This window comes from Acanthochromis polyacanthus, chromosome 20 (assembly GCF_021347895.1).
Source record: "Acanthochromis polyacanthus isolate Apoly-LR-REF ecotype Palm Island chromosome 20, KAUST_Apoly_ChrSc, whole genome shotgun sequence".
Taxonomy (NCBI): domain Eukaryota; kingdom Metazoa; phylum Chordata; class Actinopteri; family Pomacentridae; genus Acanthochromis; species Acanthochromis polyacanthus.
The window spans coordinates 16,026,324-16,041,301 of NC_067132.1; the positions used below are offsets into that span (position 1 = coordinate 16,026,324).

Consider the following 14,978-nt stretch of genomic DNA (forward strand, 5'->3'; position numbering starts at 1 on the left):
ACAGTACAAAAGCAGAAGGAGTACTTTCAAAAACCACTGTAAATAACACTACCCTTCCTAATCAGCAATTTGATCTCCATTTCATGCATTTGATACAATTTCAGATACACCAGGTTTTCCCCCAATCAAGACTCTAACTGATCTTCATTCTGCCTTTCGTTCTTTCAAATGATCACTTAGCAATCTGACTCAGCTGTCAGTCAAGATTTATATACAACCTGTGGTTTAAAAATCAGGCCTTCTGTCTGTCTTCCCATAACTAGAAAAGCATTAAACTTTAACGTCTACATTCGGTGACATTGTCATTCCCCATCAATATTTCAGCAGCTAAGCCCCGTGGTGCAAACTTTATACTCATCACTCCAGTCTGTAACACAAGATTTGGTGTGTTTCCTTACTGACAAAAAGAAATAATTATCCCCTGATGTATATCTACTGTCTGAGCTGCCAAACCAGCTTACATCTCCTCTCTCATGTAAATCTTGTAATTCCAGCTTCGATCAAATAACTGTGTAACCTTAGATGTCCCATACGTACGTACGCGCAGATCTCGGCAGAACTAGTTTCAGGTACTAATCCCATTTTAAACGCGATGAACCGCAAACTGCCCTCAAGCTACACTCATTTATTCCTCTTGCCAGTTTTGAAGGCTTTATTATCTGATGTCTTTATGAGTCGTAATTTTTTTTTTTTACAGGTTCTTTGTGGTTGTCTGAGCTTATTTGTGTTGCTTTTGTATGCTGGTTGTGTGATTGCCAGAGCAGGGACATTTCTCTCCATCGCAACAAGACTGCCTTATTAAATAAATTACACTCATGACGTAGTAATTAGACACATATGTACAGCTTGATGGATAGTTTTAACCAAAACGCTTTACAATCTCATGCCTGCTTTTCTGAAATACATTAATTGCTTCTTTCTAATTATGATTTATAGAAAGTGAAGGAAACTAAAGACTGAAATGATTCCTATTTCTCTCTCTTTTCGTGTCATATCTCCATTCGTGGCTCTGAGCTCTGAAGGTTTAGTGCTAAAAATGTATGACATGCAACCTAATTACACAGTAAGATTAATAAAGGCTTTTCAGCTCTCAAATGACAGATGCAAAGTAATTACCTGAAGATTCAAATGCTACGTTTACCGTGACTATGTAGTACCCCGACCATAAAATTACATGCCACAGATGGCTAAATTACTCAAATGAGATGAAGCACAGGTCTTGATGGAAACTTTGAAGTGAGCAAAAAAGAAACGCTTTATGAGCCACAGTCCATCATCTTGCAGAACTATATATAGGCTGGAGTGTTTTGAACAATAATATCGGAGCTGTACCCTTAGCGCCACTTTCCAAGTAAGAGGCAGGAACTTCCGAGATAGCTGCTGCCGTCTGTCTCATTAGATGAGACTATTCTTAGTCCTTCGATGAGAAAGCCTCCCGATATGTTTAACCTGAAGTATGGAGCAGAAGAAGGGGAAAAGTTAAATTAGATGGCACGGTGTGTGTTTGCCGACACAAATTGTGGAATGAGTGCTCTACGGATCAGATCTGAAACGTCATGAATTCGTATTGAACTGTACATACATGCATGTGTGAGGATGATATCGAGCTACAGTGGCGTCCTCTGCTTACTAACAATGTGGATTCATTTGTATTTCTAATGCGGACGCACATGTACTGTATTTTACACGCGTGTGTGTGTGTGTGTGTGTGTGTGTGCCTGAAAATGTCCATGCTAATGACCTGAGACAGTCAGTCGTCCTTACCATCTGTTGGTCCTGGCAAATAACCCAGCTGGTCAAGCACAAACACATGAATCATCTAGTTGGCGTTCAGACCCAACTTCACCTCAAACCGTATTTCACATCATGTCAGCCTCTACAGTTCAGTGGGTTTGACTTCTTATTTTTTTAACGCTCTTTTTTTTTCTTGTCCCTGTGGGGTAACACACAGGTCAACAGCTGGTGTCGGCGCTGCAGTGTTTCAATTAAATGCGTTGATTTATCAACACATACAGCATGTGGGGAAAATTAGTAAAAAAGAAAGAAAGAAAAGAAAAAAACACTTATTGAAGTGCAAAGACACAATAATTATTTAATAGGGTTTTGGCTGGCTGCAGGAGTTGCTCAGTTTTCGTGGGTATGAACATGATTCTCTCTGTGCTGATACCTGCAGGGGAGTTGGAGTTGAGCTGTGTGCTTGGATGTGGTTGAGACGCGCTGAGATTTCATCAGTCCTTTTTCTCATGTTTGAAATGACTGTGACCCAGCTCAGCAACAATGATAAAAAGGACTGGCTGACTGCCTTAAAACATTACTTTTTAACCAACTTTTTAAGTTGTAGCCGTACATTCCACATCCCCTGGTCAAAGCACTGAGCTTCAGTGATAATGTTGCCTTCTGGGAATTTGACATTTGCTGATCATACACACTGTACCACCAACCCACAGCATGAAAACTAGATATCAAACTGAGTTGTGTTGAGTATAGTTGTTTATATCCTAAGGGACAAATAGTTTTTTGCTTTGTTAATATGCTCATATTGTTTATATATATATATATATATATATATATATATACATGCTGCTGACCTCTATCATGAGCCAAATGAGCAGTCAGTGTCATGACTGAGTTTTCCAGTCTTAAAAAGGTGGATTTAGAGTTGTAGGGTTTCATATTGTGATGGCCGCACTCGCAGCCACATAACCAAAGAAGTTGGTAAAACTTTAGGCACTCTTTGACACTTATAATGCAAATACTTTATAAACAACAAACTTATGGTTAACATTTGTGGCTTTAAGTGAACACATTTAGCTAACTTCTGTATATCCAGCATTATGTTAGATTTCTTGTTTTACCAGTATTGGGCTGCCATGCGTCTTCTGTTTGAGTCATCTGGTTGGATTCTGGCAAAAGATGAAGCCCCAGTAGCAGTAATCTTAAGTAGCAGGACTGCTGCTGCTGGGTTGTTTGATTTAAATGTAGTATGTAAATCATTTGACTGAAAGTTTAAGATCTTTTTTGGTTTTGCTCATTGCCTCATTTTAATTAGGTTCTATGTAGACTAATAGTTGTTGTATTTTCTTTGCAGTTAGTATTGGTGTTTAGTGCGTATATGCCTCTTTTTATTTATCAATTTGATTCAAGTTTTTATTTGCCATCTGTGCACAAACAGGCAGTCTAGGCACTTAGGAGTTCTTGTGTAGGGCTCGCTTGGAGTCAAGTAAAAAAAAAAAAAACAAGTGAACACCAATTAGAACAAGAGGTACAACACAAAACACTCTATTATCAAAAAAGTAATAATAGACAAAATACAAAAATATGATATATAAATAAATGTGAATGCTACAAGGAATTAGTAATGTACTAACAGTTGTCAAGGAATGCATAGGGATATTGCTCATACATCGGTCTCACTGAGTGTGGTCAGGTGGTCATGTTATTCAGCTACTGCAACCTTTGTTCCGTTCTGGTTATTTGCCCCTTTTAACCCTTACAAGGCCATGTTTCTGGAGAAGTACATATCATAAAACCACCTAATCCATAAAAATATCCATCAAGTCTTGCGAGGTCGCATTGTCGTTGACGCCATATTGAATTTCCGCCTGTACACGGCCCCGATAAGAGCTTCGTAATTGCGGCTTTGTTATAACAGCTTTGAATTAAGCAAATTTGGGGCCAATGTTTATATCTTACCATTGGTCGACTTAAACATACGGGTGCATGCATATTTTATGTTAATTAGCAATCATAAACAAGTCACACGTGTTGAGCCGAGAATGTTCGGTTTCGGTTGTGTGTACGAGTAAGCGTGAACGAGTATACTCGGTCCCGGCTTTTTAAGGGTTAATTGGCCCAGAACCTGAGTAGTAACTCTTGTAACCTCATTTGTCTTACTTTTTGGGTAAAATTAACCCCCTTTTTTCAAAATCTTGACTTCTAATACTTTGCAATTCGTGTGTCACAAATCTAAGAAATCAGTTCTGTCACCTGATAGGATGGAGCTTTCCGTACCGATAAATACCACATTTTGTGCCATCATTCCATAGCACTATTCATTTTCAGAATCTCTTTGCAGCTTGAAGATGTAGATGAGTCTGAGCAGATAGTTGCAGACTAGATGTTGAGCTGGAGCTTCCGTTAGTGAGGAGTGAGTGAAGAGGGAGGCAGAGATGACGCAGATCCACACATTCTGACATTTTGAGGTAAAAAGGTATTATTTTTCATGATGAGTTTTTAGGGATTTACTCAATGACCGGAGAGGCACAAGTGTGCTTCGTATCATTGCAAGCTGCTATCTGATGGTGGTTCTCTCATCCAGACAGCAATTGCTCTTGCACGCAGTGTCATATTTCTCCAGGTTTTCCATCCATGCTGCTCTCTTGTCTTGGATTCCCGGGTAAATGTTTCAAATAGCACCATAATGTTAGGTGTACTTGGATGTGACGTGTTGGAGAACAAGCAGAACACTAGATGATTCTTGTTGCTATAAAATATTAGGTCAAACATCTGAAAGAAGGAAACGAAATGCATTGCTTCCAACAAATGAAACTTCTAACAATCACATAGCTTTGCAATGAAGGCCACAGAAAAGCTGTAAGTACGTCTGACGTACTTTAGTGCTCGAGCAGTGCACCGACATAAAGAGTCCAAGGACGTCGAGGAGCAGAAGTGACGACAGGATGAGCTTCTCTGTATGGGCTTTGCAATGAGAACAAATTGGACAGAAAGACGACTTGTCAAGAAAACTATTTCAGCCTTTCTTGGCACAGTTCTTAAAAAGCTTTTTCTTTTGATGTTTCTATGAACTCTCAGGCTTTCACACGTAAGAGAAAATGACTTTCTTGCAGACAACAGTTTACAGTATGACTTGCCTGTCTTCCACAGCTGGTCTTCTTCCTGTTTGGTGAGCCAAATGGCTCTTCATCAGTGTCACTTGATAGAAGTTAAGTCAGTAAATGTGGCAACACCTTAATTTGCCTTGCCTTTCCACATCAAGCAAGTTATTAGGCATGGTGACAAATAGTCTAATATTGGTCATATCTTAGTCAGGAAGCACAGTCATGTGCTGGATCTGTTTTTGAAACATTCGTTGGATAAGCACTTCAATATGGGAGTGATAAATGTGCCGCAGGGCCTTGCCAACCAGTTGCATCTGTGAATCTGGCATAAGGGTGATCAGAAGTTCATGATTTGGCGTCCGTGTTTGCTCCTCCAAAGCTGTTTTCTCTCCAGCACCCAGTTTCTGTCAACCCCCTAATTTTGTCTTCCCCTTTGGTTCTCACACCATGGATCTCTTTTGAGCAATTTCACTTTCCTCCCACTTGTTTCTTTTTTCCTCTTATTGTCTCCCCCTCCTTCAAGTAGGAGACTCGCCTGCAAGCTGTTTCTCTATATCCGGGTGTCCTTGCTCGCTATATCTTTGTCAGCCTTCTTTTTACTCTCTTGCTTGAAGCTTTTATGCTTTCATTGAGTGCATACAAATAAATAGCAGAGTACATGAGATTTTTTTATCTTACCTTTGTATGCTTGCTCTGTTTGTTTACACAGAAATACAAAGTAAAACTGAGGGAATTCCCTGTGCAAATGTGCACCACTATACTTTATATTTCGGGTTATTTCTTGTAAAATTCCATCATTATTCTGACTTTACGCCCTGCATGGTCTCCAATCAACCAAGAAATTCTTAGAATCATTTAAATGTGACCAACAATGTGGCCCTGGTTTCCTTTCCTGTGATCATAGTCAACAAATATTTGCTTCTGTGGACTCTGCAGGCGTCCTCCTGTTTAGTCCTGAATTAACCCTGTTCAGTAATTGGCTGTGCCTCCCATTGAGGAATGAGCAATGTTCCAACTTCAAACGCACTAATCACAGCGACTGCATCGGTGGGTGGTTGTCTGTGTGTGTGTGTGTGGGTGTGTGGGTGTATGAGTGTGTGTGTTTGGCTGCTGTCTCTCCTTTCCCCTTGGTGAGGGAGTTGTGATGCGAGACAAGAAAGAGAGAGGGAGAAGCTTAACCCTGAGCTTATCACACTGAACCAGGAGACAAACACACAGAGATGCACGGACACTGGTGCAGAGTTACAGGCATCAAACACACAAAACAGCTCACACTGAAAGGGATGGGGCAGACAGGTGTTGCAATAGGTCGATTAATAACTATAAACATTTGTCATTTAGCAGGAAAAACTTACATGTATTCTCCGCGAAAATGTCTCAAGTTTGTGGATTTGCTGCTTTTTTTTGTTATGGAAGTTGCAATTAATCAACAGTTGTCATTTAGCAGGAAATCCGTACACTGCAGGTCTAAAGTTTTGAAGCAAGAACAAATTTGTAAAAAGATAAGATCTTAGTTTTATTGGGGGACTTTGCAACAAAATAAACATGATTATTATATAAAGAGTCACACATCAGAATAGATTTTTGCTGTAATTATCAGGTATTTGTATCTGTACTCTTGTTTCTTTGCTCAGATGTTTCTTTCTAGAGAATTCTGTGGTAGTTACAGACACATGGACACAGATGAGGTTTATTGGGATTTCTGTTTGCAAGCCATCAAAAAGCAAAGAGCTAAAATGAATAATGCAAGCTGCGTTTTTTTTTCTTTTTTTTTACTTTTGCAAATCTTCTCAACTCTAAAACTAAGCCCTTCATTTCTTTTATTAACATTTATTCAGCAGTTTTCTAGTAACTTTAAAGTATATCTAAAGCTAAACTGAGGAAAATGGTGCATTTCAAGTCTGATCATGCAGTAAATACATCCCAGAATCCTTAGAGTTCACACTGTTTTTATTATTATGACGTTTTTAAGAAAGACATTTTGAACAGAAACCTGAAGTTGCTTCCAAATGCTTGGTTTGTATGTGTATTTTCTGCATAAACATCTCAATTTTGTGGATTTGCTGCCTTTTTTTAGATTTAGACATCAATTACCTTTGAGTTTGGACTGTTGCCTACGCAAAACAAGAAGTTTTACAGCATCTTTTAGACGTACAGATGCATGTCAGGTCAGAATATTTGATAGTAAGTGACAGTTAAATGGATCCTTAGTTGCAGACGTCCAGAGATTGCACTTTAACTCACACACTCCTCTCTCCTGTACACAGCTGTTCCTGTTTTCCAGGGTTGTAGTGGAGGGTCTGAATGCAATCCTCTGAGGCATCAAAGAGATCTCACTCAGCTGATACCGCATTACCCTTCACTTTTCTCTTCCTCCTCCTGCCCTCCATGTGCCCCTCAGCTCCTCTTCCTTCCCTGTCGTCCGCCCTCTGCATGACTTTACTCCTCTATTTTCCATCGCTTCTTCAATATTCTATCCTCTCACCCGTGTTTGGCCTCTTTTCACTTCTTCTATCTTCCTTCCTTGGCTGTCCTCTCCATGATCTCCTCTTCTCTTCTTTCTTTCTTTTCCTTTTCCTTTCCCTCCTCCTCCTCCCCATCTTGTCTGACTGATAGGAGCAAGACAGAGACATGGCGAGGGGAGAGCAGACAGCAGAGAAGTCACTTCATCAACCACAGTCTGATAATTCATCAGCAGCTGTTTAGCGACGTCCACTTCGTCTTCATTAGTTGCCCCTGGTTTCCCTTCATTCAGAAATCATTAGAGAAGTTATCAAAAATCCCACAACATTTGGTCCACACCCTCATCTCCCCTTTTCAAGTCCTCATTTAGAGGAAGAGAAATGATCTCTCTCTGCTGTGTTGATATGATCAACTGTCTATTGAATGTTATTGAGGTTGCAGGAAATTACAGGCTACATTTTAAACCTCCGTGAAGAAACAGAAGTTTAGGTGATGAAATAATTTTTTACTGACGAGATGTTAAATGAGCCACATTAGACAACAAACAGGAGATAACAATATTTTCCCCAGAATAGATTGATGGCTCTTGAATGGAAAATGCACTGCTGTTTGAAGTGAAACCATTTCTGCAGTGAATTTATTCTGCGGCTTATCAGATCAGAATGGGTTATAATGTTTGTCACAGTGTTAATGGAGGGTGTTGGAGAGATGTGGTGAGCTCAGAGTTGTGATTCTGTCTGTTTTTTTTTTCACAGATAACTACTGGAACGCGGCATCATTCACCACCCCGTCATCGTACCTGCACTTTGCCACTTTTCAGGGTGAGATCAGCGCTGACATCTCCTTCTATTTCAAGACAAGTGCACCGTATGGCGTCTTTCTGGAGAACTTGGGCAACACTGACTTCATTCGCTTGGAGCTCAAATGTAAGATTCTCTGTCTCTCTTCTTCTGTCTGTCTTACTCTGGCTTTATACACTGAATGGCCAAAAAAAATCACCACCTCGATTTGCAAATAGGTAAGAGCCTTCCATTGGATAATCTCTGCAGTGATGAAAATGTTTCAGCTGCAACAACTTTTTTAACCCAAGCTGATGCAGTGAGGAGCTTCTCCTTTCTTAAACAACCATGTTGGAAGACATTTATCCTGTGTTCAGGGAAAGGATGTTAGTCTGTCTTAGAAGGGTCAAATTATTGGCCTGCATCAAGCAAAGAAAACAACTAAGGAGAAACTACTAAAACCAGGTTATGTACTATTCGCACAGAATTAGTATTACCTGGGGATCTCTGGTAATTTGTGAATTACCCCCCCACGTCTGCGTTTCTCATGGTGCATTCACATGGGTTAAGCGAAGTCTGTGTTTTACTTGAATTTACTGACACTACAGCCCAGATATGATGTCAAATCTGTGCACGTCGCAGCATCCGCTGTTGCCACGGTGTTAACGTGGTATGTAGTCGTCATGGCAACAGTAAATATGTCAAAGCAGCAGCGTGACTTGAGAACAGTGGGCAGCGTTGTCGGGATAACGAACTGTCAGGGGGTTTGTATTAAGCCCGTTGAAAGATAGTCCAAGAAAAATGCTTCTTACTGCATGCTGCTACGCACGTCATTCATCTCAATATCTTCCCAAATTTCCCTCTTCTCTTGATCTGATTTTCTGTTTCTGGCCTGTTGTGTGTTGTGCACCTAAAATGCTGTCAATAATTTCCACCGCAGCCTCCATAATCCAACCAGGAAAGAGGTAGAAAAAGGGGGCGCAATAAAAAAAAACAAAAACTAACACACCCACTCAGTCACTGAAATGCAGATTTGCACGGGACTAGTATTATCCCAGGACGTTGGTGTTTGGCGAAATATGGTTGGTAATTTGCAGTGTAATTTTTACTTTACAAATTACAGACATGACACATTCACACGGGATTAAGATCACAGACATCCTCTGTAATTATTACAAATCACCATTGCTCCCGAGGCAATACTAATCCTGTGTGAAAAGGGCTTAAGAACCGTCCAACGCATTATTAAAACCCAGAAGGATAGCGGTGAGCCATCATCTTTGAGGAACAAATGTGGTCGGTCATGTGGTCTGATGAGTCCAGATTTACCCTGTTCCAAGGTGATGGGAGCATCAGGGTAAGAAGAGAGGAAAATGAAGCGATGCACTCATCATGGCTAGTGCCTACAAGTCTGTGGGGTTTAGGGTTATGATCTGGGGTTGGTCAGGTTCAGCAACTTATGTTCCCGAAGAATGAGGTCAGCTGAACGTATTAAAGAACCAGATCTTTCCATCATGATGGTAGTTGATGCTACAAGATGATGATGCCAGGATTTATGGGGTTCACACTGTGAATGAGTGGTTCAGGGAGCATCATTTTCACTCATGGATTGCCCTCCACAGAATCCAGACCTCAGTCCACTGAGAATCTTTGGGATGTTCTGGAGAAGACTTTGTGCAGCGGTCTGACTCTTCCATCATCAACATCAGATCTTGGTGAAAAGTTGATGCATCTCTGGACAGAAATAAATACAATGACATTGCAGATGCTTATCGAAACGATGCCACATACAGCGAATGAGTGCCGTTCTCAAACCTAAGGCAGTCCAACAAAATATTAGAGTGTGCGACTTTTTTTTGGCAGTGTGTCTAGCTTAGTGTGAGGTTTAATCCAGCTCTCCGTGTGAGTGCAACCTGTCACACACACACACTCTCAGCCATCACATAGACACAAAGGCTAATGCAGGCGCACACACCGGCAGCAGTCATTTCCCTTCCTGATTATAGCACACGCTTTGTGTGATTGCAAGACAGAGCAATCATTTATTTAAGGTAATTGGTGTGTGCAATAATTATGTCCATTATGAACCTCTGTTTAACCAAATCGCCCATTTTCAGGGATGACAAAACACAACCCCCCTTCACACACATACATTCACCTACTCTAATTCTCTCTCTCTCTTTCTTTCTTTCTTTCCGTCACTCTCCTTTTTCTGAAAACAATTTTGCAAATACAAGCATTTAAACCTCTTAAAATACCTCATAACCTTTTCCAGCACACACACACACACACACACACATAAGTTGTCACAGTGCTGGCAGTGGCATTAGTGAATTCTGTGTATTTCAGTGTTCACTGTGTACTATCATGCATTAAAGAGATAAATGTCAGTTTCAGCTTTTAAACAATCTTCAACAAACAAACACACACACTTCTGCACCCTCCCAAAAACAAAATAATTCTTCGTATTAGTTAACCCCCTGAGCCCCAAGCAGTTTCTGGGAGTTTTTTGCTCCTGTTGCAAATGTTTTTCTCATTGTGGACTTATTTTCCACAACATTATAAAGTTTGCAACAGCAAATCGTGGCTTGAAAAAGAGGTAATTGAAAAAATGCACAGTTGAACAAAGTTATAATGCCTAATATCATTTAGAACATTTGATTTCATTATTTGAACCGCACTTTTCCAAGTATCCACACTTACCAATACCATGGCTCTACATAATAAAAATATTGTATTTTTTAATATTGCTTTCATATTTGGCAGTCCACAGTTTAGCCCAGTTCAGCCAAAAAGTCCCTGAATTTTTTCCATGTGACTTTTGGCCACAACTGAGTCACTAATGGCTTCATAATTGCACCGAGGAGGGCAGAATTTTTATATTTTTACCAAGTCTGATTCATATAAATGATTAATTTTTTAAATGAGACATATGGAGTAAATAGATTTTGATGAAATGTCACAACTTTAAGCTTAGAGTTGATTATGTTTTCTGAAGGAATGACATTACACAGATGAGTAGTTCAAGGAAAGCTGAAAATCAGACAATTCTTCACGTTTTTGTGGTTTGTGGCTCTCATAAATGGTGCAATTTGGGCTTTTTTCAAAGATAAAGTGCCGTACAAGGTTTGCAGGTTTTGGGCTTCACAAGGTAAATAGTAAAAAATTATTACATCTCAAGTATTTAAGTACTCAATTGAGATCAGTTGTGTTTATGTCTAACTTGTCACACACTACTTTCTTTCTAAATATTGGAAGACCTGCTTAATAACTGATTAGTTAAGAAGGTTAAATATATTTTGACTACTGAAATTAACATGACAGAATAGGCTAGACTCCATCGTTGTGATTGAACTGTCACAAAACACACAGTGGACTCGGCCAAAGCTCTGAAACGATTAAGCAAATTAGGTTGCTCACATATCAAAAGGTCACCAGACTCACACTCCTTCTAAATATTGCAAGAATGGGGAAAGAAAAGCTTGGGCTTTGTAGTCGGGAAGCTTTAGTCCTAAAAGGTCTTGCTGTTCCATCCAAATTATTGTTGGCTAAAAAACTACAAGCAAAACAACACGTTTGCTGTCTCTTTTTGTAACGGCTGGGTTTGTAGCAGCACTCAGGAAAACATACTTGACCAAATGGCAAAAATTCTGTGCTGTAATCTGCACACTCAGAGGGTTTCTGAACCCTCAGGAAGTACCACAGCGAGCAGGGACTTTGGTGAGAGTTAAAACTATCTCCCTGGAACTTAATTTACACCCTTGCTCTTCTGGTGGAAAGGCAGGTGAGGAAATGAGTTCCTCAGATGGCTCCTGTTTGTCTTCTCAGTGTGCAAAAGGAGCAGCCAGCCCTGAATAGAAGTTATGAGCCTGCGATTTGAATGGTGTGTGCATGCTATGGGCTAATAAAAAGAAAGGGAGAAAAGGACAGAAAAGATTCAATAATAGATTTGTTTTTCTCAGTTTCATCAACTTTTCAAAGAATGGAGCTCACTATCAGAACCCAACCATCAATTTGATATGTGTTTTCACCATACAAAAGCATCAGATTTCTCAAACTGGAAATGGACAGAAGGATGACAGAGGAGTAGAGCTTTTTAAGCAGCCAACAATGGGGCAAACAATGGGACAGCTTCACATTACCCCATTTCACAATCTCAGAGTCCTCTCTGAGACTTATGATTGACATGATATGCAGCAGGTTTCTGTGATCATGTTCCAGCAGCTCAAATTAAATTCCCTGCAGCGACACTGGAGCCGTTCTGATCAAGAGCTTTAAAATCTTGGGCTTCAGTTTAATCACAGAGCTGCATAGTGAAGGGAGTTCCTGGCACCGCACGGCTGTCGATTGATGACTAATTGCATTTCATTGGGATTCAAAGAGATTTGAACATTTGGTGTCAAAAGCACTCGCTGACCATTTCCTGGTCGTGGCCACTCTTTGGCTGCAAAGTTTCAGCCAGTGGACAGACACAAAGTTGACAGAGCAATTTGGAGCCAAAGTGCTATCTAAGGCGATTAAATGACATTATGTCAACCGGTTTGTGGCTTAAAAGCTCCGTAAGCTTTTCATTTTCTTTCTCAGTTCTTTCTGGAGTCAAATACACACTTACAAACTCACACATCGATTCTTGCAGAAAAAGAAAACGATGTGCCGGCACTATACTGTACATGCAGGCACTGTGAGAAATTTGCTAAAGGGGTTTGGTATTTGTCTTTCTCACAAACTGCACAAAACACAGAACATACACGAAGATACAGTAGGTATCTACCCTGTCACAGCTGCAGTGTGTGTGTGTGTGTCTCCCGAGGCTTTCAAAATGCCCCCACATCGATTTCCTCTCTCCTCTCCCTTGCTATCATCTTGCATTTTGCCCCACAGCATCCGTTTAGACACACAATCGCCAAAATGACTCGCATGCACACTCACACACACACATAAACACACACATAATCTCTGCCCTCTCGCTGGTGCAAAGGCTCTATCTGCTGCAATCCAGTCAGGCCATGAAATGACTAGCATTAAGCTAGAATGGCATGGCTGTGGCCGTCGCAGGGGCATAAACACACTCGCTGATGCACACGCAAAACCTTGTAGAGCGCACTCTTTACTGTGACCTCGTCCGATTCAAAGTCATCAGGTGGACACTATTCCACTTTGAATTTCAATGGTAAGAAGCAGGCATAGATGTGCTTGAGAGGCAGCTCTGAAAGCATATTCAGAAATGTGTATTGGACTGAGGAGAGATACTGTAGATCCTTAAGTACACAAATGCTTGACTTCTGGGATGCTCTGCAGCTCAAGGGAAAGAACGTGCCATGTCCTTAAGAGGCTGTATTTTCAGCGATCGTCACGCCCAAAGGTTATAAACTTCTCAGGCTGGTATCCAGCTGAGAAATGTACTTTCCCAAAGGAAAAGTCTGCTTAAGAAACTGTATTATTGCCTGATTTTTTTCTTTTGAAGACCAAAGTTTACATGTGAAGTTTAGCAGTAGATGGAGCAGCTTCGTCACATCTCTCTGACTTGTTAAAGTAATATCTAGCTATCTATCAAGCAGCAAAGCAACCAGTCGCCACCAAGATTATGAACGTTTTTTTTCTTCAAAAGAACAGTTAATCTTCATCTTGCTGTATCTGTTCAATGTTCTCGGTGAGAAGCAGTGAGGATGCTTTTCACTGTGAGCATGGACTTTCTGATAAGCACAAGAGTCTTATTTGAAGAGCCTTTTTGTCGCTTAGCTTTTAAGAAGTTGCTTTAAATTTCTCTTCAGCCTCAACAGAAGCAGGTTTGCTATGGTACTCAGAGATTGGTTAAATCCATCCTTCAAGGTTCCAGCTGTACCACAAATGGAAAAAATAATAGTAAAAAAAAAAAAAACACAGGACGAAATGTTAGCAAAGCAAATGAAAACAGACAACAAAGAATTAGCCAGCATCAGAGCAAAGATAACAGAGATAATACGCTGACAGCCATCTGAAAATCAATCTGAAAGAGCGGAATTAAACTTCACATTAGCAAAACACACAAACACATATATATGCACACAAAGATCTTCACAGCCTCTTTCACTGTTTGTCATCATTTCATTGTGCTGTGCTGACGCATAATTTACAACTTGGCTCTGTCACACGCCATATTAGAAGATTAATAGAAAAGCAAATAGCAAAACTGAAAAGCCATGCAGGCTTTCCTCTAGGCCAACATGCAAGTACATGCGCACATACATATGCAAAATTACACTCACACACGCACATTTACACTCACAGCATCTATCAGGGCTGTGCAAATAGATGAGACAGCCTCTGTGCTCTGAGGGCGCTTTAGTTTTTATTCCTGCCTGTAGACAGGAAGTTGTAAGGCATACATCTTGCTTTGCGGTGCTGCTAAAACAACACACAAATTATCACACACGCACACACACTTCAGCGTTACTAGGCAGCACTGGCGGAGCTTTGTTTCTATTGTGGTATTGTGATGTATCTTTGGCTTTCTTTCAGCGTTTAAAATAACTGATGTCACTCCTCCCTGCCTTGCAGACTTGCTGTGTGCATACAGACATCATTAATTCAGTGCACTAAAGGCTGTCAGAGGCTTTATACAGTGTGTGTCTGTATGTGTGTGTGTGGGGGGGCATATGTCTGTTTGTCTGCATGCTGTAGGTACTTCAATGTGTAAGCGCTTTTTCCAGATTTATCTAATGGGTTAATGTACTCAGCGCATTAAGACAAGCTTTTGTTGGGATGACTTCTTATTCCTGTTTCTCATCTATTGACGTCTACAAGAGAGGACTCAAGGAGGAAAGTATAAGCAGAAAGCAATGGTAGGAATGGAGGGAGAAAGGTATAGTTAGATTAATTGCAAGTCGGTTGTGAAGCCAAAATACAAATAAACAATTAA

At 40.4% G+C, this 14,978-nt stretch overlaps 1 protein-coding gene across 1 annotated transcript in view; it reads left to right on the forward strand.

The window, feature by feature from the left end:
* cntnap2a (contactin associated protein 2a) overlaps window positions 1-14,978 on the forward strand; it is a 372,045-nt gene that overhangs the window by 309,518 nt on the left and 47,549 nt on the right. The window contains exon 18 of the mRNA XM_051940310.1: window positions 8,057-8,227. Within this exon, the coding sequence (XP_051796270.1) occupies window positions 8,057-8,227 (171 nt within the window). The remainder of the gene's footprint in view (window positions 1-8,056; window positions 8,228-14,978) is intronic.